The 26,883-nt window shown below is 42.5% G+C and overlaps 1 protein-coding gene across 2 annotated transcripts in view; it reads left to right on the forward strand.

Annotated features, from left to right (window-relative positions):
• The window catches only part of AIFM1 (apoptosis inducing factor mitochondria associated 1), a 31,385-nt gene extending 6,417 nt beyond the window's left edge, over positions 1-24,968 (forward strand). The window contains exons 2-16 of one of the 2 annotated variants that reach the window (XM_081793400.1): positions 2,414-2,544; positions 5,449-5,548; positions 6,982-7,106; positions 7,232-7,362; positions 8,817-8,907; positions 13,607-13,691; positions 14,335-14,411; positions 16,171-16,279; positions 17,160-17,267; positions 17,605-17,693; positions 18,624-18,764; positions 20,450-20,592; positions 22,275-22,399; positions 24,172-24,368; positions 24,708-24,968. In XM_081793400.1, coding sequence (XP_081649526.1) covers positions 2,414-2,544; positions 5,449-5,548; positions 6,982-7,106; positions 7,232-7,362; positions 8,817-8,907; positions 13,607-13,691; positions 14,335-14,411; positions 16,171-16,279; positions 17,160-17,267; positions 17,605-17,693; positions 18,624-18,764; positions 20,450-20,592; positions 22,275-22,399; positions 24,172-24,368; positions 24,708-24,779 — 1,724 coding nt within the window. In that variant the 3' untranslated portion in view covers positions 24,780-24,968. Of the gene's footprint in view, positions 1-1,060; positions 1,204-2,413; positions 2,545-5,448; positions 5,549-6,981; positions 7,107-7,231; positions 7,363-8,816; positions 8,908-13,606; positions 13,692-14,334; positions 14,412-16,170; positions 16,280-17,159; positions 17,268-17,604; positions 17,694-18,623; positions 18,765-20,449; positions 20,593-22,274; positions 22,400-24,171; positions 24,369-24,707 lie in introns of both variants that reach the window. The other variant, XM_081793399.1, reaches the window with a different exon arrangement.
• The last annotated feature ends 1,915 nt before the right edge of the window (positions 24,969-26,883 follow it).

Raw genomic sequence — 26,883 nt, forward strand, 5'->3', positions numbered from 1 at the left:
GAGCTAAGATTGATTTTTGCATTTTTTAAATAGCTGAAAACAATTAAAAATATACTATTTTGTGACATACAAAAATTATTTAAAATTCACATTTTAGTGCCCATAAAGTTTTATTAGAAAACAGCCATACCCATTCATTTATATCTTGCCTGTGGCTGCTTTTGTGCAATATCAGCAGAGACTGTATGGCCTGCAAAGCTGAAAATATTTGCTATCTGGTCCTTTACAGAAAGTTTCCAAACCCCTGCTCTAGGTCGGTAGTCAACATGAGGAGTATCAGAAGCAGAGAAGGTTCTGACACCTTCCTTCATTTCCATGTATGAGAGTTGTTATATTCCTCAGGTAATTACATGGATATACAGAGTTTTACATCAACATAATATTTATATTATTTTGGAGGACTAACAGCCAAGTAGTTGATGGATATTTAAAATTTTGTCATTCTAGAAAATATTTTATAATCTGAAATTATTTAGTTCTTTGGAGAAGATAAATCCACTTAATTTTTTTTCTTATTTTGTGCTTTAGCATTTCCATCTTCCAGGACACATTACCTTTCATGAAAGACTGAACTGTGTCCAGGTTCGATTATGTTGTGGGGTTTTCTTATTTTGTGCAGGATTCGAGCCAGCCATTTAGATTATTCCTTAAGTGGTGGTTCCAATGAATGTCCCAGGTAGCCTGTAGTTCACTTTTTGTATCTATTCAGTCACCTCTCTGTGTTTACTTCATTTGTGATGAGGATGTGAAGAGAGTAGTAGTAGTGTTTGATGAACTGCCTGTTGGTTTTTCATTATCTTTTCTGTAAGCTGTAAATTTCTTCCCTGGGCAGCATTCAGTTATACTCCTAAAGTCTCCAACAATTTAAGTTTGAGGATTCAGTATCTATAGTATTCATACAGTTTTAATTATTTTTTTTCTTGGTCATTGAACAGTAACATCATGCAGCCCAGTGGACAGTAAGTCTTGACTTCTACAGTGCATTGACCTGTAGTCATAAACGTGTATTAACTATTTTATTTTTGTATGTGTGTGTGTCTTAATGAATTGTGTTCCTCAGGCAACTTGTTCCAGCGATGGCATGTTCCTCTAGAACTCCAGATGACAAGACAAATGGCTAGCTCTGGTGCATCAGGGGGCAAAATCGATAATTCTGTGTTAGTCCTTATGGTGGGCTTATCAACAATAGGAGCTGGTGCATATGTAAGTAGAAAAGCAGCGTGTGTAAAGAAGCTGCCAGACAGCTCCCATTAGTAGACTCAGTACTCCCCTGCTTTAACACTTCTGCAACTAACTCCCCTTTCTCCTTTTGCAAAAATTTCCAAAAAGCCTTCTTTAAAGTGCCTACTATCTAACATCCTGTGAGAGCCAACATGGGGATGACTGAAATTTAATCTCATGTTGATTAGCTTTGCTCTTTTCACTTGTCTTTTTACTCATTACTTGAAAGCCACTGCGTTTTCTTAGATTTGACTAATCTACAAAATTGTACCTTTTCTCTTAGATATGACACACTAACCTGTGAATAGGTCAGAACTCATTGCAGCTCCTTAGCACAATATTTGATTTTGACCCATTTGTCAAATATTCAGTGTTTTCCTTGGCTTGGGATAGACATTAAAAAACAACAACAGCTTTCAATCCAAACTATTAAATGTTCCTAAAAGGAAAACTATCCCTGAATCTCACCCAAAGACTCAATTATAGAAGTAGGCCTAGTATCTCCACTTTTAGAATGGAATTTGTGTGAGGTGAGAAATATGGTTTTAAATGCTATGTAGTATTAACACAATTCTGTCTCCTTAAATGAACTCTGATCAGCTTTGTTGGTCACAGAGGAATTATTCCATAGGTGTTTTGTTTTGTTTTGTTTTGTTTTTAACTTGGCAGGGTTTACTGTGACTAAGCAGATCAGTCTAAAGTTGGATCACGTAAGGTTGAGTGAACCAACTTAGATAACACCTACTATCACCCTTGATTGAAGGAAGCTGTTTCACTCCCCAAGAGCAAATTTTGGATGCCATTACGGTGTATGGCACATACATACGGTGTATGGTTCTTTCCACACTGGTAAGACAGTGAAATTATCTTTGTTCTTTGGTCACTAGGTTATAAAAAAGGGGTGTGAAAATTACTTGAAGTTACCTAGATTGACTGACCTGACTCCCAAATGCACCAATAGACAGTTTTTGCAGTTGTGAATTGACTCAGAATAGGAAATAGGTGAACTCTGATAGCAGACTTTGAGGAAGGACACATTCTCCTCTAGTCTTGGCGCAGCATGTTTTTTTTCTTTTTTAGCACAGGGTTACCAAAAATCCTTCCCTGCCTTTGTGTTGAATGCTTCTTCATTAATACTTAGTGCTTTTTCTATTTCCTTTTGTTTCTTTCTTGGCCCTATCTTTACCTACAGTTGTGCAGTGTCATCACCTAGGATCCCCTTCTAGATCACTAGCGTCTACAGGTGCTCCCGTGAAAGATGGCAGCAGCCTAGTATACTTCTTAATTGTAGGAGCGACAGTCACTGGGGCAGGAGTTTATTATGTAAGATGCTTACACTAAAATATATTTCGGGGTAGGGTGGGTGAGACCATGGTACTAATGAAAACTTGATCCATTAGAATACAGTGAAGTATTCACAGCATGTGCTTTCTAGGTATTTATCAAAGGGACATTGTCAGTCACTAGGGAGCCCTCAGATCTCATCTTTCAAACTGTTGAAGCCCTACCAGATGTATCTAAAGCTATCATACATTTAATTATTATAGATCCTTCTCATTAACCCTTTCTTTGAAACTTTTGCCAAGTTCATAATTCTTTTTTAAGATGCTAAATTATATTGTGCTTCAGTGCTGCAGACCTAACAAGATAGTCTCAAACAGTAAACATTGAATAAGCAAGCAAAAGGAACTTGAATACCATCCATTTTAGATCATTTTAGGTAAAACGTAATTTTTGTGTTTTGTCAGAAATGATCAACCTGACTTTTATTGTGAAAAGGCATTTTATTGAATGCTTCTGAGGAGGTCCAAAAAAGCCACAGAATTACAGTATTCTCCCCACCCACCCCCAGCCTCTATTTCAAAGTAAATTCATTTGGCAATGTCCCTTTTGTAATCTCTAATTTGGTCAAACTAGTGGCTGAAGTGGTACAAGCTAACACATTTGTGTAGACTGCTTTCATAAATGCCTCTCATTCATAATTGAGATACTACCCTCTGAGCCTTACCTTTTCCATTTCCTAGCTCTCAGCATTTGCCATCAGTTCCACCTCATTCATTCAAAACTGGATTTAAAGTGTTTGCATCTGATATGTTTGTAACAACTGAAACCTTATAAGCCTCTGGTTTATGTTGCTGTACCAGAGTTGGATGGCCTTCACAGAGCTGGCCAGGCAAACCTCTTGATGCCAGGCCACAAGACAGGGGCCATTCACTGTTGCTTTCTCTTGCCCTGGAAATATCTACGAAGCACAAGTTCCTCTCAAGCCATTCACTCAAATGCCTCATTGCCCTCTGTGTTTATCCAACACTGGTGATAGTAAAGCTAATTATAGTGCTTTCAGGTTAAATGATAAGCTTTTGTCTACCTACAACTGTTATTGAACTATTCTGTAAGGTTTTATATTAGGTTTTAAATAATTTAAAATGTGATCTCAGGCAGCTTAGATTTTCATCCTCTGAAACTGGTCTTAGTCTCACAAGAACTGTTAACTTAAAATCAGAATTCAGATTTGATGAGATATAGCTATAAGTTATTTAGATTTGATGAGATATAGCTATAAGTTATTTAGTGTTTGTATGAGTCTGCTCTGGCTGCTGTAAAAAGATAGCACAGAGAGAGAGAGAGTGATATTTACTTAAAGCTAGATCCATAAATATATGTGTATATAAATATATAAGTATATAAATATAAATATATGACAAACCCCACTAAACTTCAAGATATTTCTTGGTCTGCTCTACCCCTCATGTGTGAAACCATTAGGAGGTGTAAGAGAGCCTAGGCTATTTTTGGATGTTCCTCTCTGTCTGAGCATGACGCATTTCTTTTCACTCATGTTGACCAGCTTCAGCCATCTTTTTGGTAAAATTCCCTTTCTTAAAAGAAATAACTTTTTAGGTGCGGGTAAGGTAAAAACTTTCTTCCTGAAATTAATGTTAGTTGAATTCAGTGTATTAATTTGGTGAATTTAGTGGTAAATTCAAGGACTAGCCATTTTCTTTTAATATACAGTACTTAATTTTCTAACCCATTCATATCATATGTTAGATGTTCCCAGGCTAATGAATGTTAAGCCCAGATCTCAGAGTATAGATTCCTCATTACAGCCCATTGCCTAATGGGCTGCTCTGTAAAGGGGCTCATAGAAATATTCTTAAGACATGTCTTATGACACTTCTTCTGATTGCCCTTACTTTCTCCTCCAATTAATTAATAACCTAGGATTTCAGTTGACATAAATCACTTAAATTTCTGTCTTGTTGAGCCTGTGGAGTACAAAAGAACAAAAGTGTTGTAATTAAAATAAATCATTCTTGCCAATTAAAAAAAAACATCTCCAACAAACTCTGATGCTGTATTAAAAAAAAATCTAGTCATAATGTTAAGGGACTCTTTTTCAAGTTGAACAGCTAGAAAAGATAGTATATTTGAAATAGGTGATTAAGCAGGGTGTTTCACCCTTGGTAAATATCTGAGTGTCAAAAAAAGGAGAGACCATTGAGGGAAAGATTAGTTACTCTAGAAGACTAGGATACAGGGAGTCATGTTTCAGGGCATTATCTGAGTACCCAGAAAAACTTGGGACATCTACCTGGAAAACTTAATGTCCCAACTTCGTACCCAAAACTGTATAGCTTGGTTTCACAACTAGTATCCAGCATGGTCCAAAACCCCTTTTATAAAGTTTAGCATTTTATTCTTCTAGTATAAAATGATTTTCTTTTTTTCTTTAGCTGTACCTTCAGACTTAAATATAAGGAAAATTCTTTACATAGAGCCTAAGGAAATTTTTTTAAATTTATTTTGAGAGAGAGAGAGAGAGAGAGAGAGAGGAGGGGGAGAGAGAGAGAAAGAATCCCAAGCAGGCTCAACACTGCCAGTGTAGAGCCTGATGCAGGGCTTGAACCCATGAACTGTGAGATCATGACCTGAGCTGAAGTCAAAAGCCAGATGCTCAACAAACTGAGCCACCCAGGCACCCCAGAGCCTAAGGAAATTTGAAAATGGAACATTTTCATCTGCTTACCTGTAGTCTTTCTAGGCCAGTGTGTACATACTCAGTTTTTTTTTCTTGAGAAAGTAATTTTGCCTTAATGATGTTAACATAGAAGAACTTACTTCATGTAGACAAAAGCTTCTCATTTAATTGAAAGATACTGATATTACTTACAGTGTGAGCTGACTTTATGATAAAATAAATTTTCTCCATGTTTGGATCTGCAGGCCTACAAGACTATAAAAGATGACCAAAAAAGATATAATGAAAGAATGTCAGGGTTAGGGCTAACACCAGAAGAGAAACAGAAAATGGCCACATCACCTGGTGAGTATCATTTGAGGCTCAGTATGTGAAGGGCAAGTTAAAAACAGTTTGGGTGTTGTGCTTTGCAGATGTCTTATAGACAGGACGATGCTATGAGATGGTAAGATTCTAAAAACTATGGAATTACCCCAGACATGGGAGTAATTTATTAAAGTATTTGACTGGAATTTGGGTTTGAGAATAGTTATTAATGATGATTATGTTGGTTGGTTATTTTTCTTTATATTGGACTCTTAAAAGGCAAGCTTTAAATTACAAAGGCAAGCTTGGTGAGGAAAATTTTTGGAAAAGACATGAAAGCCTTTTTTTTGATGAGGAAATTCTTTTGGTCTGTTTTGTTCCCCGTTAGAGTCTTTGGAGTTTTCTATTTGTTAAAAGATACATTTGTTTCCCTATAACACATAGCCCTAGCAATCAGTTCCATCCCCGTGACTGGCTTGAGTTTTCAGAGAGGAATGTTTTAATCCTTTAATAAGTCCTACAACTCTGGGTGGGCGATTTGCATCACTTTCTTCAGCAACACCTCCTTATTCCTGAACACTGTATAATAATTCCCAATTGGCCTGCTGAGTTTCCCCCCCTTTATTGCTAACAAAAGCTGAAACTGAACTTGATATTTCTTCTTTTTTAAATTTTTTTTACATTTATTTATTTTTGAGAAACAGAGTGAGACAAAGCGTGAGCGGGGGAGGGGCAGAGAGAGAAGGAGACACAGAATTTGAAGCAGGCTCCAGGCTCTGAGCAAGCAGTCAGCACAGAGCTTGATGGGGGGCTCGAACCCATGAACTGTGAGATCATGACCTGAGCCGAAGTCGGATGCTCAACTGACTGAGCCACCCAGGCGCCCCTGAACTTGATATTTCTTGTTGGTCAGTAGGAAGTGAATGGAAAGAGCAGAAGCTTTCTTTTTTTAAAAATTTTTTAAATGTATTGATTTTTGAGAGACAGAACACGAGCAGGGGAGGGGCAGAGAGAAAGGGAGACACAGAATCCAAAGCAGGCTGCAGGCACTGAGCTGTCAGCACAGCTGACAATGCGGAGCTTGAACTCAGGAGCCATGAGATCATGACCTGAGCCAAAGTCAGACGCCCAACCAACGGAGCCATCCAGGTGCCTCAGAAGCTTTCTAACATATTTCCAATAGCTAGACATTTAAGCTAGGTTCTAGTTCCGACAGACTTAATGAATGAACAACATTGGCCAAATCAGTCACCTCTTCAGGGGCTATTTTTCACTTATGAAATGAAAGATATACTTGTTTTTCCTGTCCCATCAGGTGGCTGTGATGTTTGTCAAGATTAACATAGGTACAGCATTTTGCTAGCCTCACATAAAGGGTTGAGACAAGTGCAAGCTGATTTTCTTTTTTAATAGTGGCAAGGACTCATCTGAGATTTCCAGAAAATTAACCCTGTCTGGTCTGTTGTCTGCAGCTCCAGAAGGAGAACCAGTTCCTCAAGTCAGGGTACCAAGTCATGTTCCGTTCCTTCTCATCGGAGGAGGCACTGCTGCCTTTGCTGCGGCCAGATCCATCCGGGCTCGGGATCCGGGGGCCAGGGTGAGGCACACAGTCTTGCTTGACATGGAGGGTGTGGTCCGCAGGCCCTTAGCCCGTGTGAACACGTTGACATCTGCCTCTTAAATGACCTGGCTCTGATAAGTATTATTATTTTATACCTAAAGGTACTGATTGTGTCTGAAGATCCAGAGCTGCCATACATGCGACCTCCTCTTTCAAAAGAGCTGTGGTTTTCAGATGATCCAAATGTCACAAAGACGTTGCGATTCAGACAGTGGAATGGAAAAGAGAGAAGGTGTGTTCGCTTATGTAAAATGGGCCTGTCTAGCAACTTCAGCTAAGCATAAGGAATGGGTCAGGATTTTGCACAGAGCCGTGTGCAGCACATAGGAGAGACGACATGGCCACACAGCGGAGTCTGATGTGGTACACGCTTGGCACAGCTCAGAGGCAACAGGATACAGTGGCAGGAGGCCTGGATTCTGTCATCAGATCTGCCAGCAAGTAAAGCTGTAGTGTTGGCCTCTGAAGTACTACTGCTCCTATCTCCGGGACCTTTCTGTTAGACTTCTACAGTGAAGATCGGCTTGGCCACTGTTGTCCCTCCTTACATGACACTTCCCTAGGTGTCTCCCAGAAGAGTAAAAGAAAGACACTGTTCTCTGGCATTTTCTTTGATGCCCTAGCAGGGTTTCAGAATTGTGGGAATGCCGTAAGGAAGAACCTCTTTATTAAAATGTTTGCATGAAAGACTTGGAAATACAGGTCCTGAAGCCTTTTCCTTCTAAGGGACTCCATGGATCTCTTGATTCCAGTACTGCTTTGGGGTTCCAATGTTTTTCTCATTAGTGTTTGTGTTGATACTAGACTAAATTTTACAAATCTACCTACCTCCCTCACCCCCATTATCATGTTCTGTTCTCAAGCAAGATGCGTGCTGTCAGTTATATTAGCCACCCCTTGATTAGTATCTCATAGCTAATGTCTGCTATTTGAGGCAAAATCCTCTCAGGAGCTAGATGTAGCTGTCCATTGACCAGCCATTCTAGACAACTTATTTGCGTGGATGTGTGAATACCAGCTCCTTGGGTGGTCTTCCTGTTCTAATTTTGAAATGAGCCTAAATCCAGAGCAGGGTTTCTCAGCCTACTGGCTAAGGTCTGGATAATTGGCATTTAGGTCTTGATAATTCTTTGCTGTGGGGGCTGGTGCATTATAAGATGTTTAATAGTATCCCTGGCATCTCCCACTAGATACCAAAAGCATCCCTCCCCCTAAGCTGTTACAGCCAAAAATGCCTCTAGACATTGCCAAGTGTCCTTGAGGGGGCAGAATTGCACCCAGTTGAGAACTGCTGTCCTCAAATACATCTGTGTACTGGGTGCTTGGGTGGCTCAGTTGGTTAAGCGTCTGACTCTTGATTTTGGCTCAGGTCGTAATCTCATGGTTTGTGAGTTTGAGCCCCATGTCCAGCTCTGTGCTGACAGCGCGGAGCCTGTTTGGGATTCTCTCTCCCTCTCTCTCTGCTCCTTCCCCGCTCGTGCTCTCTAAATAAATAAACACACAAACAAACTTAAAAAATAAAATATCTCTGTATAAGACACAACTAAGATTTAGTGGTCTTGGAAACTTACTCTGGAAAATGTTCCTGAAAGTTTTTCATGATGAGAACAATTTTACTAAGGCTATGGGGGAAGTTGATAGCAGTTCCGGATGCTTATAACATTTTCTCCCTTCCTCTTTGTACAGCATTTATTTCCAGCCACCTTCTTTCTATGTCTCTGCTCAGGACCTGCCTCACATTGAGAATGGTGGCGTGGCTGTCCTCACTGGGAAGAAGGTGAGCTAACATGCTGCTTCCCCTGTCAAGTTCCATGTGGGCGGCAAGTATGGTGACCTGTATTCCCACGACCATTTACGTCTCTCCTGCCATTGTAGTTCATCAAAAAAGGATCAAGTCATTTTAGGTTTAATATTGCCAGTCTTCACTGCTTAGTGTTTCTTCCTGGGGAAAACACTAATCTCAAAGCCTAGAGTAGCATCCCAACTAAACATAGAAACTAAACATAGTTTTTCCACACTAACATTTCCTTGGGATTACTGATGACAAGAGACTGACAAATGTATATTATTCAAGATAGTAAGATAATTTAGAGGTTACATCCACATGGGAAATATTGTTAGACTTTACAAAGGTGAGTGCCTAAGTAATGGGAGCAGTTATTGGAGGGCATTTGTGAGGTCCAGGGAGGGTTTTGGGGTTTTTTTGTGCTATGTTTCATTTTTGTTAATGTGGGGGTACTAGGGTATGTTTGTAAACTAATGACAGTGTTACAGTAGAGAGGAAAGGGTTATCAGAAGGAGCAAAGCCCAGAGTAGATGGGATCCAGAGCACAGGTGGTGGCATTGACCTTTGATAGGGATAAGCCCACTTTTCTATAAGGAGCCATAGGCAGCGGAGGTGGAAATAGGTTTATGGATAAGCTATTAACGAGATGTAATGTATGTATTAAGTACCCTCTGTGTGTAAATAGCACACAGGCCCTGACCTCCAGGGGCTAACAGTATTTAGGCAGAAACATGAACAGATGATTGTAACACATAGATGTGGAGTAAGAAAGATAGGCATAATGTGTTTTGGGAATTACTAGGAAGCATGCCCTGTATAGTGATGGTTTCAGGGAAGGCTTCCTGGAGGAGGAGCTCTTATAGAATGGGAGATTTTATGGAATGAAGAGGGATACACTAGATTAATGGTAAGTGAAAAGAATTCAAGTAAAACACAGCATAAGCAAAGACACAAGGGTATGAAACAGCACTTTTGGTGCAGTGAAACAAGCAGCCAGCTACTAATAGAGCAGAAAGTATAAGTTAAAGAACAGCAGGAAATGACACTGAGAAGTCACACAGGGGCCCAATCATGGACGGTTCTGTTGTATAAAAACTTGAGCTTTTTCCTGTGGGCATTGGGGGGCTGTTAAGTTTTAGACAAGGACATAAAACAGATTGAATTTTAAGTAATCACTGTATTGGCTATGAGAAGGATGGATTCCAGAGGGACAAGACTAGAAGTAGAACATTTTGAAGACTATTGCAATAATCCAGGCAAGAGATGATAGGAACCCAAATTAAGGCAATAATGGTAGTGATGGTGTAGTGGTGATGATGAAGAAGCAGCAGCAGCAGCAGTAAGCACAATTTTAAAATGCTTTACAGGTATTGTCTCATTTTGTCATAATAATCTTCTCAGGTAGGTAGTATTGTTGGCCATTTTATAGAGAAAGAAATTGAGATTAAAAAGAGGTCAACCAACTTGCCCAAGATCATACAGCTAATAAGTAGTGGATTACAGAATTTGAACCCAGATCAGTCTGACTGCAGAGCCCACGCTCTTAATAACACCATTTTAGAGCTTGCCTTTTTTTTTTTTGGCTATAGCTTCCTGATAGAGAGGTGATGGGGAGTGGGAGGCAGACTGAGACCTGCTTAGAAGGCAGCCTTGATAGGGCGTGGCGATAGACTGAAGGTGGGCCGTGAGGGAGAGGGAAGAGGCAGAGATGACTTTCTGATTTCCAGCTTGTGTGGTAGGTGGTTGTTACCCCCAGCTGAGAGAGATGTTACAAAAGGAAGACCTAGTTTAAGGGGGAAGGAAAATTTAGTTTTGGACTGTTACGGATGAAATGGCGTATAAGTGTAGAGATGTCCATGGGCAGTTGGATATGTGACTGTGACACCAGAAGAGGGGTCTGGGCTTGGATAGGGATTCAGGTATCATCCACGTATGTGTAGGGGTTGAAACCATGAGAGTGGGTGAGGCCTCCTGTGGAGAACTTTGCAGTCAGAAGGGGAATGCGGCAGGGATGGAACCCTGGGGAATCCAGCTTTGAGGAGGCAGACTGAAGAAGAGCCCCCAAAGGAAAGTAGGAAAGAAGTTAAAGGAGGAGAGCCCAGGACAGGTGCCAAGTGAGACTGGAGAGAGTTTCAAGAAGGAGGATGTGGGGGTGCCTGGGTGGGTCATTCAGTTAAGCATCCAACTCTTTGGATTTTGGCTCAGGTTGTAATCTCACATTTTGTGGGTTCAAACCCAATATCAGGCTCTTCACTGACAGCGTGGAGCCTGCTTGGGATCCTCTCTCTCCGCCCCTCCCCAGCAGGTGCTCTCTAGCTCTCAAATAAATAAACTTTAAAAAAAAAAAGGAGGAGGATGTTATTGACCTTCCTCCTTGCAGCAGAGGGATCTGGTAGGAAAAGAACTGTAAGATGAGCCACAGACTCAGTGGTTCAGATGTCATCATGAAGTTCGAAAAGAGGATAAAGTACTCCTTCAAAATGTAAATGAGAAAATGGAGACTGCAATTGGACAGGCCCTGGAGAAGGACATAGAGTCAGAGGTGGGGCTCTGAGGATGGGACAGACCTAAGCGTGTGAATGGGCCAAAGGCCTAAGATGTCAGCAGAGAAGGACAGGAGTGTGTGGTAACTAACAGGGGGTGGGGGTCAGGCACAGAAACATCTCAGAAAGGACACCTCATCCCAGAAGCTAGAAGGAAGGAAGTAAAGTTTTTATTTGGGGGTTGGGAGGTGAGAAGCCTTATGGGAACCTGAGCAAGATCATATCCTATAGCTTCACTTGTTTTTGCAGTAAACTAGGATACCAGGTGGTTGGTTATCTGAGACTGAGCAGTGTGCCAGTTGAGTCACTGACTTACTGGGGCTGTATTGAAGAGAGAGCTTACCCAAGGACAAACCGGAAGTGTCTAAAGCAGCTACTTACCCAACCAGTCACAGTTTACATCATTGCCTCCAGAAAGCTCGACTGAAGGCATGTGTCACATGTCTCTAGAGCTACCTGTACAACCTTTATCAGAGCATTTCTCACTCTTGAATGTAGTGTTTGTTAAATTGTCTGCCTTGGCTACTGGACTCTGGAGGCGGGGAAGGTAACTTTTTCTCACCATTGTGTCCCGAACGCTTAGCATGGTCCCTGACATAGTAGGTGCTTAGTAAATGTGTCTTGAATGAATGGCCTCACAGCTAGTAAGGAGGGGAGCAGAGACTGGGTCTCTAGTCTCTCTGACTACAGATGTCAAGCTCTTCACCGTAAGGATTAGGGTTCAAGGAAATTAGAGGTGGTGGCAAGAGAACAGTTTGGGTGACCTACCATGAGCCCAGATTAGTTGGAATGGATTAGCCCACTGGGTAAGCAGAGAAAATTAAAAGCATATATAGATGACAGTGGGCCTGAGAAAAAGCTGGAAGAATGGAAATTTGTGACCAAAAAGTGGGATATTCAAGGTAGAAGTAGAGCTTTAAGATATAGGATTCTGGATGTGGCTCACAGGAAAAGTATGAGCCAGATTCCAACCACCTCAGTGAATGAGGAGTGACCGGGAGGTGGCTGGATAGCAGTGATTGGTAGGATACAGGCTGGTGCAGCATGAGGGTACAAGAATCTGGAAGCAGCTGCAGCAGCAGCAGCAGCAGCCAATACCTGCCCTGGGTGTGATGAGGAGTGTGGGTGAATAAGCAGTCTGTACGTGTGAGGTATCCTTGGCGGGAGAGCTGAGTTTTAGTGAAGGATAGAAGTTGGACAAAATCTTGTAAAAATGTTGAGAATGTAGGAGCATTGTTAACGAAGAAGGTTTCCAAAAAGCCAAATAGAAAAGTCTTTCTCTGTTCTCCATTTCCACAAATTGTGCAGGGACTGTGGGGACTGTAAGGATTTGTTTTAATGTTAGTTGCGTAAGACTATGACCACTCAGGGCACCTGGGTGGTTCAGTGAGTTAAGTGTCCGACTTCGATGCAAGTCATGATCTCATGGTCCATGGGTTCAAGCCCCGCATTGGGCCCTCTGTTATCAGTGTGTAGCCCACTTTGGATTCTCTCACCCTTTTTCCTTTCTCTCTCCCCCAACCCCCGCGTGCACACACACACACACACAGACACACACTTTCTCTCTCTTAAAAATAAACAGTAAATTAAAAAATCTTAAAAAAAAAAAAAAAGCAACTGTGACCACTTGAAGAGGCTGGATACCAGAAACTGTGGTGCCAGTGATTACTTAGAAATGGTTTCTTGGGGCACCTGGCTGGCTCAATCGGTTGAGTGTCTGACTTCGGCCCAGGTCATGATCCTGCGCTTTGTGGGTTCGAGTCCCGTGTCGGGCTCTGTGCTGACAGCTCAGAGCCTGGAGCCTGCTTCAGATTCTGTGTCTCCCTCTCTCTATGCCCCTCCCCCGCTCTCTCTATCTCCCAAAAATAAATAAACATAAAAAAATATAAATAAATGGTTTCTTAAGCATCACCTTAGGTCAAGAACTAATTCTTCTCACTAGACTGATGGCTAAAAGGTACAGGGTTCCTTTTTGGGGTAATGGAAATGAGCTATAATTATAGTGGTGATGGCTGCACAACCTTGTGAATATACTAAAAACCACCAAATTGTACACTTTAAAGTGGTAAATTTTATGTTGTGTGAATTATGTCTCAATAAAAAACTGTTTTAAGCTAATGCATTTCTCCTTTCTGTGTATGTACCAGGTAGTGCAGCTGGATGTGAGAGGCAACATGGTGAAACTTAATGATGGCTCTCAAATAACCTATGAAAAGTGCTTGCTTGCAACAGGTGAGTGTTTCTGGACAGGGAGTTTGTCCCTGGTACAGCTCATTCGAGTTTTAGTATAGAAGACATGACTTAATCTTAAGAAAACCAAACCCAGTATCTCTGAAGTGGTCCTCTTCTCTTGGTGCAAAGCCCAGCTAACTACAGGCATCTGATCAGTAGCCCTGCCAAATTATCCTTGCTGTCACTTCCAGTAAGGGCATGGATGGGTATTGAAGAGAGTGGCCTTTTTTTCCCCTGCTCTCCCTGTTAACCCTTGCCCTCTGCTCTCTGCCCTGTGCCCTGAAAATGATACAGCCTCATGGCCACTACCAATCAGAAATCAAAAGGGGAGATCAAAGCTGTCCCTTAAACAAAGCATGCTTTCTGGTGAACGCCCTAGAAGGGATTGGAGAAGCAAAAACTGAGGCCTTGTGACCATCACTGGAGAGGGCAGACTCTTTGTAGAGAGACTCTCAAATGGCTTGTCAAAGAAAATTGACAGAAGCCTGCCGGGAGAGAGGTGAGGTGAAGGGAAACAGCCTTCATGCCCTGTGAATGCTGAGGTGGCCCTGGCAGAGAACACCACAGCACCACCTTTGTGAGGGGATTTTCTGGACTAGCTCCAGCTTGTTGGGCTAAAGGGTTTTCCTTCTTCTATTTCTAGGAGGCACTCCAAGAAGTCTGTCTGCTATTGATAGGGCTGGAGCAGAAGTGAAGAGTAGAACAACACTTTTCAGAAAGGTAACTTCTGTAGTGCTTTGGTTGTGTTGGTTTTTGAAGAGGTAGCATAAGCTTGTGGTCCCCAAGCAACCATCCAGGAATCAGGGGACGTGAGTTCCTATTTATCGCTCTTCTACAGACTTGTTATCTGGCCTTGAACAAGTCACTTCCTCTCTCTGCACCTCAAATACCTCACTCAAGGGTTTTCTACTCCTAGGTGAAGAATACATTTACTGTTTTTGATTACTTGCTATGGTTTCTTCTGATTGCCCTTCCATAGTTGTTTTTTTCCTGATACACTGGAACTCCTTATAGCCTCTTGGCATTTTGCATTATAAATGCTACCGTGGAGACTTTGAGGAGAAAACTTAAGAATACCTAAGTGAAGGGGCACCTGGGTGGCTCTGTCGGTTAGGCGTCCGACTTCGGCTCAGGTCATGATCTCATTGTTTGAGAGTTCGAGCCCCGCATCAGGCTCTGTGCTGATAGCTTGGAGCCTGGAGCCTACCTCAGATTCTGTGACTGACTAACTCTCTCCCTCCCTCTCTCTCTCTCTCTCTCTCTCTCTCTCTCTCTCTCTGCCCCTCCCCCACTTGCACTCTGTCTCTGCCTCTCTCAAAAATAAACAAAACGTTTAAAAAAAAAAAGAATACCTAAGTGAAAAAGGAAGTGGGGGCTTTTTTTCTTAACACTGCTTTACTCATGAAAACAGCTGAAATTTTCCAGCCACTCTTACGGGTATTTGAAAAGATGTGTATCATCCTTTAAATTCTTGATAGAATAAGGTTAATCAGCCTTTGGCACTATGGACATTTGAGGCTGGATAATTGTTTGTTGTAAGGGGCTGGCCTGTGCATGTAGGATATGTAGCAGCATCCCTGGCCTCTCCCCACTAGCTGCAAGTAGCACCTCTTCACACCAAGTTTTGACACCCAAAAATGTCTCCAGAAATTTCCAAATGTCCACAGAGGGAGAGAGGGCAAGACTGCCCCCAGTTGAAAACTACTGACACTAGAAGGAATGTTACAATGGAGAAAGAAATTTATATCAATATCAGAGGCTTGGGCCACCTGAGTGGCTCAGTTGGTTAAGAGACTAACTCTTGGGTTTCGGCTCAGGTAATAATCTCACAGTTCGTGAGTTCACGCCCTATGTGGGGCTCAGGCAAAGAGTCTGCTTGGGATTTTCTCTCTCCTCTCTCTCTGCTCCTCCCCCGCTAATGTGCATGCATTCTCTAAATAGATAGATAGATGGATAGATGGATAGATAGATGGATAGATAAATAGATAGATAGGCAAAAGCCTGCTTGGGATTTTCTCTCTCCTCTCTCTCTGCTCCTCCCCCGCTAGCGAACGTGCATTCTCTAAATAAACAAACAAACAAAACAAACAAACAAAAAAAATAACAGAGGTGGGGTGCCTGGGTGGCTCAGTCAGTTAACCATCCAACTTTGGCTCAGATCATGATCTAATGGTTCGTGGGTTCGAGCCTTGCGTCAGGCTCTGTACTGACAGCTCAGAGCCTGGAGCCTGCTTTGGTTTCTGTGTCTCCCTCTATCTGCCCCTCCCCTGCTCGTGTTCTGTCTCTCTCTGTCTCTCAAAAATAAAATAAAACATTAAAAAAATAAAAATAACAGAGCCTATAATTGAGCCACTTTATACAAGAAGAAGATTTTATATGCAAATTACTATTATCAAAGATTTAGCAGAAAATTCTTCTCAGTATTATCATCCTATACCTCTTTGGAAAATCAGTGGACTAAACTGGTATGATCCTGCAGATTGGAGACTTTAGAACTTTAGAGAAGATTTCCCGGGAAGTCAACTCAATAACAATAATCGGTGGAGGCTTCCTTGGTAGCGAACTAGCCTGCGCTCTTGGCAGAAAGGGTGAGTACTAGGCAGTGACCTCGATTTTCTCTCTCTGGTCTTATATCCTATGCTTTTTGGGGCTCTCACAAATTCCAGGGATGCATTTTCCAGGATCAGTAGAAAGAGTTTGATTAAGATTTATATGGTAAGGGGCACCTGGCTGCCTTAGTCAGTAGAGCATGCACCTCTTGATCTTGGGGTATGAGTTCAAGCCCCATGTTGGGGGTAAGGTTTACTTAAAAAAAAAGATTTATATGGTGTAAAGCTAAGCACTGAGCTTAGTTCTCATGAGGAATCCCTTAGTGAACAAAAAGCTGTCATTTGAGCAACTGAGCAGAACTGCTTTCCTTCCCTTCCTCTAGCCTCTAAGCCAGGACTCCTTTGAAACAAAATATTAAGGAAAGTGAGTTATTAAGATGGTAAGTGCAATATAGACTACAGAATCATATGTATATTTGAACTGCTATTCCCTGTAAAAGTCAGTCTTCAGACACACAATGGTTCCCAGTTGGATAGATCTGTGTGTTCCAGTTTGAATGTTTCATTGCAACCGTTTTTCTTAATGTTAGTTTTCAGCTCTGTGAAATCAGGGCATCTTTCTCAGGAGGGTGCTTACTGTTGAGAGGTCGTAAGGCACCTGTGTAAGTCTGAGGTGATGCCTGGGTGTAAGTGCACTTAATTCACTTATAGATGAATCCAGGGATGGCAGTTCTGGCACCTGTTATATTTGCCTTGTCAGTGCCCTCGTGCCCCAGTGACCCACAGATAGGAGCTCTGGCCTGGGTCGCAGCATTGCCTGGCATATAGTGAATGGCTACCTGCTGCTCCTTTACTTCTCTTCCAGTCTTTCCAGGATTGGCTTTCACCTCCCACTATACACTCTGTTTCTTCTTCCCAGCTCGAGCTTTGGGTACAGAAGTAATTCAACTCTTCCCTGAGAAAGGAAACATGGGAAAGATCCTCCCTGAATACCTCAGCAACTGGACCATGGAAAAAGTCAGACGAGGTAGGGAGACTCCTTCCATATGCCGCTACTCTTTCCTTTGAGTTAGGCCTAAAGCAAAGTTAGCTTCTTTGGGAACCCCCTTGCCATACACCATATCACCTGACAGATGAAGTATTTCCACCATTCTCCAGTCATCCAAGTTCACGTAGGTGTTCTGAATCTGATGCACCAAATTTCTGGAAGTACTGAAAGTGAACTGTGGGTGTGGGGTCTCCAAGGCTGCCTGCATACTGATGATTACCGGTTTTATGATAGCAGATGCTTTAGTCATCTTCTCTACTTGTCGTGAAGGTGGTACGCTCACAGACTCAACCTCAGGTCTCATTTGCCTTCACAGAGGGGGTTAAGGTGCTTCCCAATGCTATTGTGCAGTCAGTTGGAGTCAGCGGTGGCAAGTTGCTCATCAAGTTGAAAGACGGCAGGAAGGTAAGGAGGGGAAGATGGGCTGCCAGATCTTCCAGCTCTGCCCCCTGCCTTTCCTTATTCTTACTCCTTCATTTGATAGCAGTAGTTTTCGGGGCAGCCACCATTCACCTGTCATAGTTTTCTGAATGAACTTTCCATCCATTAACATAAGAATGATGAGGGGTGCCTGGGTGGCTCAGTCCGTTAAGCCTCCAACTCTTGATCATGGCTCTGCTCATGATGACATACTTTGTGAGTTCAAATCCCATGTTGAGCTCTGTGCTGACAACGTGGAGCCTGCTTGGGATTCTGTCTCTCCCTCTCTCTGCCCCTCCCCTGCTTGCGTGCACACACAATCTCTCTCAAAATAAATAAATAAACTTTAAAAAAGAGGCCTTTTTAAAAATAAAAAAAAAAATAGGGCGCCTGGGTGGCTCAGTCGGTTAAGCGTCTGACTTCGGCTCAGGTCACGATCTCACGGTCCGTGAGTTGGAGCCCCGCGTCGGTCTCTGTGCTGACTGCTCAGAGCCTGGAGCCTGTTTCAGATTCTGTGTCTCCCTCTCTCTCTGACCCTCCCCCGTTCATGCTCTCTCTCTGTCTCAAAAATAAATAAACGTTAAAAAAATTTTTTTTAAATAAAAAATAAATAAGAATGATGAGAGCCAGAGTAGACACCTGTGAGCCATTTTCCCATAGCTCCCTCCTGTCTGTAACAGATTTTTGAGACCTCACAAGGGTGGCAGATTTCTGTTCTGATAATGTGGGGTTTATTTGTGTTTAAGGGAACTTTATGAAGTAGAAGTTTAAATCTATTTACCAGAGTTACCTAAGTTAACCAGTGATTTTTTTTTTTAAGTCTCCAGTTCTGAGTAGAACAATGTGCAGTTGCTATGTCCATAGGCATACATGGAAACCGTGGTAATTGGCTGAAGTATTTCTTTTTTTCCTCAGGTAGAAACTGACCACATAGTGGCAGCTGTGGGCCTGGAGCCCAATGTTGAGTTGGCCAAGACTGGTGGACTAGAGATAGACTCTGATTTTGGTGGCTTCCGGGTAAATGCAGAGCTCCAAGCACGCTCTAACATCTGGGTGGTAAGTGTGCTACAGCACGAGCAGGCATGGTTCCTTGTCCCCAGCCTGTGAGCAGGTCTGCCTGGCAGTGTGCAGAAGCTCACCGAACTTTCTTACCTGAACAGAGCCAGGGTGTAAAGCCCAGGGTAAAGAACAGGAATGTAACTACTTGACTTAGGAGATCAGGTATGGCCTCATGCCACAAGCCGGTGGAAAAGGAAATGAACAGTGTACATGCCTGCAGAAAGACAGTTCTTCCCATTCTCCAGTTGGCTGCAGCCATCAGCATTACCCGGATGTGCTCATGCCCAGCTTTCACATTGATCTTCTGTTCCCTTTGCCCGAACGTGAGTCCAGGGAATGGAGGATGAGGCAGCTTTATAACATTCTGGAAAGGAAGATTACTCCATTTTCATTATCCTTGAGCACTATTTTTAGCTGTCTTAAAAAAATCTGTTATGACACAAACAAGACTATAGTGTGTAGAAACCATGAGGTAATTTCCCCATTGTTAGATCATTACGAGTGTATTGTGTTTGATTATGGACTCTGCAACTAAGGACATGGGAACTTTGAAGGGTGTTTTTCCCTTAAAGCTTTTTTTTCTTAAAGATAAAGTGTACTGGATTTTTAAAAACTTGTTATAAAAGCAATCTGCACTCAATATGGAAGACACAGACAAGAAGGGGGAAGGTGGGAAAATCACCTATAGCAAGCACCAGTATTTTGGTGTATTTCCTTCCCTTCATTTTCTTGTGCATCAGATTTTTTTCCTTTGTTGTAGATGGTCATGGTGAGTGTGCTTTATATGAACACTTGTATTCTCCTCTTTTTCACTTTCCCTTCTAACATATCTTCCACGTTGCTTCATAATCTGCAGTCTAATGACTATATAATAGTCCACCAAGTGGATTTCATCATCCACTTCACCATTGCTCACATGTTGGATTTTTAGGTTGCTTTGGGGGAGTCTGAATAGCCACAAAGATGAACAAAGGGTTAGAGCACTCACGTGCCACATGTTGAGTGAAGGTGGCCTTGTTCACTTCCAGCCGGAGGCCCTCTCTCTGCTTGGAACACTGAGCTCACTCAGTCTGTACCTCTCACCTGGTACCACACTCATTTCCACCATGCTGTGGTGAGGGGCGATGCTGCATCTTCACTAGGTGACACCCTCCTTGTGAGCAAAGTGTGGCTCGGGTCTGTCTCAGCCACCCAGACAGGATAATGCTTTGTACAGGAATAAGTTCTCCGGAAATATTTGGTGAATGAAGGAACTGAGGCCGCATGACCAAAATAAAATCTTACCTTGGAAAAGATTTCTAGGTAAGAGGCAGTCACACCTAAAAACTGGTTTCCAGGCATAGGAAAGCATATTCTGCAAACCATGGCTATTAAATATTTGGTCTCTGCTAAGGGCAGAATAAGAAAAGAAATCAGTGTGAGCTGGAGCATAGAAGATTTAGGTTAGCTTTGTGGAAGCACAGATTCGTTTTTTGATTTGGTTTTTTTTTTTTTTAAGCCTAGAATACTTTTTTAAAAATGGAATCTCAACTGTTTTTTTTTTTAATAGTGTAGGTGTGATTCTGGCCTATAAATGGAAAACATTAGGTAACAGCACAAGGTTTTATTGAGCCCCCCAAAGTATGTTCTGTCTTCAATTTGCTTTTTTATCGTGTGCTCATGTAATGTATTTGTCTCCAAAGGCAGGAGATGCCGCATGCTTCTACGATATAAAGTTGGGTAGGAGGCGGGTAGAGCACCATGATCATGCTGTTGTGAGTGGAAGATTGGCCGGAGAAAATATGACTGGAGCTGCTAAGCCATACTGGCATCAGTCAATGTTCTGGTAATAGTTTTTTGTACCTTGTGGATTCAACTTATTAGAACACAGAATTACTGAAACCACAGTTACAGTTTGGTTTCCATGTGGGCCAGTTAGCTTAATACAGAGGGGGAAAACTTTCCATCTCATTTCCATGTATTTTACACCCAAGCAGTGTTCCAGTAAAAGGCCCCACCTGGCATAAGTTAGACTAGGAGAATGAGTGGAGAGGGCATCAGCACTTCTGGTAAAATAGGTCAGAGTTTGAGCTCTTAGCTATAGATGGCAGTATATTTTTATTTGTTCTTTGCTGAGCCCAATGTACTGACAAAAAAGGCAGCCCAGGGGCACCTGGCTGGCTCAGTCAGTGGAACATGCGACTCTTGATCTCGGGGCTGTGAGTTGGAGCCCTACACTGGGTGTAGAGATTACTTTAAGCAAAAAAAAAAAAAAGGCAGCCCACTCATATGTAACCCTTAAGATCAGCAATTCAAAGTCAGACATAGGTAGGCAGTTCTCTGGATAGCAAAAAGTTAGCAGTGGACATTCCTGAGTACTGGGACTGGCCTTACTTGGCACACTCTCATCTTGTTCCTTTGAAAGATGGAATACATAAAAAACTTCAAGGTTTCCAGAACCTCTAAACAATTTCTGTTGGGGAAATTCTCAGCTGGTGAGAGTACATTTTAGGACAATCACACACAGTTTTGTGAGTGGGCAGTAAAAACATAACAGATGGATTTCAGGGTCAACACATGTAAGATAATGCGGTTAAGAAAAAAAATAGTCCATAGCTATACAAGTATCAGTTAGGTCTCAGGAACACAATCCAGGAGGTCATTGTGGACCAATCCCCGAAGACACCAGTTCATTGAGCTTCTATGGTCAGGAAGATGACAACATGGGAATAAAAAGCAGAACAAAGGGAATATAGTCAATGATATTCTAATAGTGTTGTGTGGGGACAGGTATAGCTCTGCTTGTGGTGAGCATGGCATAATCACTAAGTTTTACACCTGAAACTAACATAACATGGGTGTCAGCTATACTCAAACATTAATTAATTAAATGATGGCAAACTGTAGAGCACCAGAAACAAAACCATGAGTAGCCTCCATGATTTACAAAACCATGGTGTATCTGTGCCTCAAACACTCTCTGAAGTTCCTGACATACTAAGAGCAGGGTATGATAATGATACGAAAAGTTTCCAAGAGGGACAATTAAAATGACCCAAGTGGATGGAGGCATTGCAGCCTTGATAAAATGAAGGCTCAGAGGAAATACCGTGAGTTGATGAAGCTGTAAAATATCTCAGATTCTGAATTCTAGAAATACGGAGTACTCCTTAAAGCTTCAAAAAGGCAGTTTTAGGATGAGTTAAAGGAAGGTAGTGAATAGTAAACTCAAAGAACCCATCACTCATCAAGTATGGTAAGGGGTAAAAACATAGATAAATTTAGCAAAGTGTAGATCATTGTATGGATATGTGATATGTATAATGGCTTCCTAAGGGAAATAAAAACTGGTTTGGGATAACCCCAGATGCTCTAGCAAGTGGACAGATCAGTTTGGCGTTTCTCTTGTTGCACCTACCAAGTTCTCTGGTTGGCACGAACCAAAGTGCGGTGTCTTAGAAAAAATACGCCGTTGTGTCATTCTTTGCAGCCCCTTGACAAAACACCCTCTTGTCTCTCTTTCCTTAGGAGTGATTTGGGCCCCGATGTTGGCTACGAAGCTATTGGTCTTGTGGATAGTAGTTTGCCCACAGTTGGTGTGTTTGCAAAAGCAACTGCACAAGACAACCCAAAATCTGCCACAGAGCAGTCAGGTAAGGAAGCCCAACTACTTCTCTTGCAAGAGTGTTGAGCAGCAGTGGTCCAAATTCTCCTGAATAAGGAGTTTCTGTATTGACCAGAGGGCACTGTCAGTGAAAGCCTTTCTTCATGTTGTGCTTTAAAATAAACCATACCCGAAGTTCTCACACTTTTGTGGTCTGAGAGCTGGCAAAATCAGGTCTCCTGGTCAAAGCGTAGACTCAGATGTTGTGGGTATCTGTCCTGGACTCTGGACAGTGGCTGGCTCAGCAACTCTTGTTCAGTTTGCCTCTAGGGGATAGGAAGCCCTGTGTGATGAAGAAAACCTGAACTTTTTAAAGATTATTATTATTATTATTATTATTATTAGCTTCCTACTAATCCAAAGAACCTTAGTTTAGGCCTGAGAACCGTAGTTTAGGACCTACTATCCTCCACGGACCCTGGGTGGTGAAGAACTGGGCTGAGTAATTCTTGAGCTGCCTGTAATTCCATCTGTCAGGTCTTACTGCCAGGTTTTCTTTAGATGGGAGGCATCTCTCGTGGAATGAACTTCTCTCCCACACACAACTCTCATTAACTCTTAGACCTATTCTCTCTGCCTTCCATGACCCTGGCTTAAGTTATTTAACCTTTGTGTCCTCTTGTTAGAGGCATTTCAAAAACAGGTTGCTCTTTAAGGAGAGAGCAAGACATCATAGGGACACGTAGGTCCTTTTTCTGTACAATCCAAGTGATAACATCCACCCGCTCCTTCATTCAGCCCTCCAGGGAAGTGGATCCAGGAGAGGGACTCAGGGACTTATAAACTTCAGATCACCACTCTGTGCACTGGGCAGTATTATTTGGAAACTGGTTGTTCTCAGAGGACAACACACTTCCTCCCCAGAAGGAAACACCTCCACTGTGGTTTTTCCATATTAAAGTGTCCTTTCCTGCTTTGGCCAGAGTGCCTCTAGCAGTACTGCCCAATAGACCTTTCTGCTATAATGGCAGTGTTCTATTTCTGCTGTGTCCAGTACATTAGGCACTAGCTGCATGTGGCTATTTAGCACTTGAAATTTGACTAGTGCAAATGAGGAACTCAATTTCACATTTTATTTAATTTTGGTTAGGGGCGCCTGGGTGGCTCAATTGGTTCAGTGTGTGACTTCGGCTCAGGTCGTGATCTCCCGGTTCGTGAGTTTGAGCCCCACGTTGGGCTCTGTGCTGACAGCTCAGAGCCTGGAGCCTGCTTCAGATTCTGTGTCTCCCCCCGCCTCGCTCTCTCTCTCTCTCTCTCTCTCTCTCTCTCAAAAGTAAATAAACGTCAAAAAAATAAAATTAATTTTGGTTAAAATAAATTAAGCTTTAATTAACTTTTATTTATTTAATTTTATCTAATTAATTTTAATTAGAATAGCTGTTTGTGGCTAGTGGCTACGATACTGGACCGTGCAGCTCTAGAATGTTTCTCAGAGGGCAAGGGCAAGTCTTCTGCAGTGTGAAGAAATCTAGATACCAGGAAATATCCATAGCATAAATTTAAAATGAGATAGTAAGGGAGGGAAGTTTGGGGTTAGACTGACCCAGTGCCCTGGAGCTGGCAAGGAAGACCTTTTGTTAGCTTTGTCAAAGGAGAGGATCTGGAGAAGTCAGTGTTCACTAAGGGGGCATAGAAAAACAAATCATCTAGAAGCAGCTTGAATGAAGCAGGTGTCAAAAGATGCTTGCCTTCTAGAATTTCCTAAGTTCATAACTGACTTTGTTTTGTTTTGATTTTGTCTGTCATGTGGGTTGGCCACAGGGACTGGTATCCGATCGGAGAGTGAGACAGAGTCTGAGGCCTCAGAAATCGCTGTTCCTGCCGGCAGTCCCACAGTCCCCCAGGCCCCAGCTGAAGGGGAGGACTACGGCAAAGGTGTCATCTTCTACCTCAGGGACAAAGTAGTGGTGGGGATCGTGCTGTGGAACATCTTCAACCGAATGCCAATAGCAAGGAAGGTGGGTACCTGTCAGAGCTCCTAGAGGAAGATGGGCAGTGTGGACCAGAAAACGCACTTGGGACTCCATCAAGGTGCCTTGCTGTGCATTGTCCACCTGGGTCAGACTGAGCCTGAGCAGAACAAAGGTGTAGCCTTGCCTCAGGAGCGTTTCTTTTTCACTCAGGACTTGGCTGGGTGGCCTGGGAGCTGTTACCCGCTCATTTGGGGTTAACAGAAAGCGGTTCCCACAGCCCTCTCCCAGTGTGATGTGGGGGCTGGCCTGGGCTGCCCCCATTGTGCGGGCCCGCCTGAGTGCACATGAAGTGAGTTAGTGACCCATTGTTACTCTCTCCCTCAGATCATTAAGGATGGTGAGCAACACGAAGATCTCAATGAAGTAGCCAAACTGTTCAACATTCATGAAGACTGAAGCCCCCCACAGTGGAATAGGCAAGCACTTTGCTGTCCCTGACAGCAGTTTGGATGAGCATTTTTTATTCAGCAGACTTCCTCTGTGTGTATGAGTGTGAATGGTAAAATCTTTTGTGAATATTTCAGCCATGTAGACAAATTCTTAATGTTCACATAACTAAATAAAACCTGATTCTTCTAAATTCAATTCTTTTCTGTTTGAAAGGGAGCAGGTGGGTGAGGGGAGGAAAGCTGAGCATGTTAGCGAGCAAGCGCACTGGAGCTACGACCAAGTGCGTGATTTTCCTCAGCCTCCTGTTCCCTGCTCCACGCTCTCAGCTTTTTTCAGTTCCCTGAATGTCTCTCTTGCCCCATCCATTGTTGAGTGAGCGAACACATAAACATGTGGAATAGACTCTGATTTACCCAGAATGATTCCTGTTGTCCTGCTCAGAATTGGATTGGTCCTGCAGGGGCCAGCAAGGTCACTTACTGCAAAAGAAACGGGTTCAGAGACCTGGCGCTTCATGGCTAAACCTGGAGACTGACTCCTTGAGGGATCGTGATCTCTGAACTCCATCTCTCAACTCCTCCATGCACTGTCCCCCAAACTAGAAATCTGCTCTCTCCTAACCCTTTTTACCTAAAACAGGCTTATAGACAACATCTCACTTTCCTGGGGACAGAAGTCAGAGTTTCATAAATCAACTCATTTTTTTACATTTCAATTAGTTAACTTTTAAAAATCAAATCTTGGGGTGCCTGGCTGGCTCAATGGGTGAAGCATATGACTCCTGATCTCGGGATCGTGAGTTCAAGCCCTATGTTGGGCATAGAGGTTACTTATAAAAAAAAAAAAAAAAAATCTTGGGGCGCCTGGGTGGCTCAGTCAGTTGAGCAACCGACTTCGGCTCAGGTCATGATCTCATGGTTTGTGAGTTCAAGCCCCACGTTGGGCTCTGTGCTGACAGCTCAGAGGCTGGAGCCTGCTTCAGATTCTGTGTCTCCCCCTCTCTCTGCCCCTCCCCTGCTCATGCTCTGTGTCTTTCTCTTAATAATAAATAAACGTTAAAAACATTTTTTTAATCAAATCTTATTTTTTTTAATGTTTATTTATTTTTGTAGGAGAGAGAGACAGAGCGTGAGCAAGGGAGGAGCAGAGAGAAAGGAAGACATAGAATCCGAAGCAGGCTCAAGGCTCTGAGCTGTCAGCACAGAGCCTGATGCGGGGCTTAAACTCACGAGCCATGAGATCATGACCTGAGCCGAACTTGGACGGCTGAGCCATCCAGGTGCCCCAAATCTTATTTTAATTAAGAAGAAATTTTTACTACTTATAAGAGTCCTGTTATGAATATTTTTGTAAAAAGAAAATTATTACCAGCCTGGATTTTTTTCAATATTGGGTTTGCTTAAAGAGATTTGCAGCTACAACAAATTCCTTTCCAAACACTAGAACAGGATGAATGTCCACTTTAAGAATTAGCTGCACTACTGGGGCACCTGGCTGGCTCATTTGGTGGAGTGTGCAACTCTTGATCTCAGGGCTGTGAGTTCGAGCCCCACATTGGGTGTAGAGATGACTTAAAATCTTTAAAAAAAAAGAATTAGCTGCACTCGGACAGGTTCTTACCATATGTATACAGGTTTAGTGAAATACTATCTGATTGATGCATAGCATATCCAAATCCATATGTAGGAAACTTATCTAGCATCCTATGAAATAGGACTTATTATACAGTAATAATTGCTACTACAAAGATGGTGGTAGTTCTAAGATCCTAAAGCATTTCACAAATCATTTTTAAAAGGATCAAATTGTGGGGCTCCTGGGTGGCTCAGTCAGTTGGGCATCTGACTTCAGCTCAGGTCATGATCTCACAGTCTGTGAGTTCGAGCCCCGCATCGGGCTCTGTGCTGACAGCTCAGAGCCTAGAGCCTGCTTCAGATTCTGTATCTCCCTGTCTCTTTGCTCCTCCCCTGCACATGCTCTGTCTCTCTCTGTCTCAAAAATAAATAAAAACATTAAAAAATATTTTTTTAAGATCAAATTGTGATGTATCTTTTTTTAGTGTTCTGTGAAGTTTAGTCTTAATTTTTTTTGACAGTTGTTATCCTTATAT

Source organism: Panthera onca, chromosome X (genome assembly GCF_046562875.1).
Source record: "Panthera onca isolate mPanOnc1 chromosome X, mPanOnc1 haplotype 2, whole genome shotgun sequence".
Taxonomy (NCBI): domain Eukaryota; kingdom Metazoa; phylum Chordata; class Mammalia; order Carnivora; family Felidae; genus Panthera; species Panthera onca.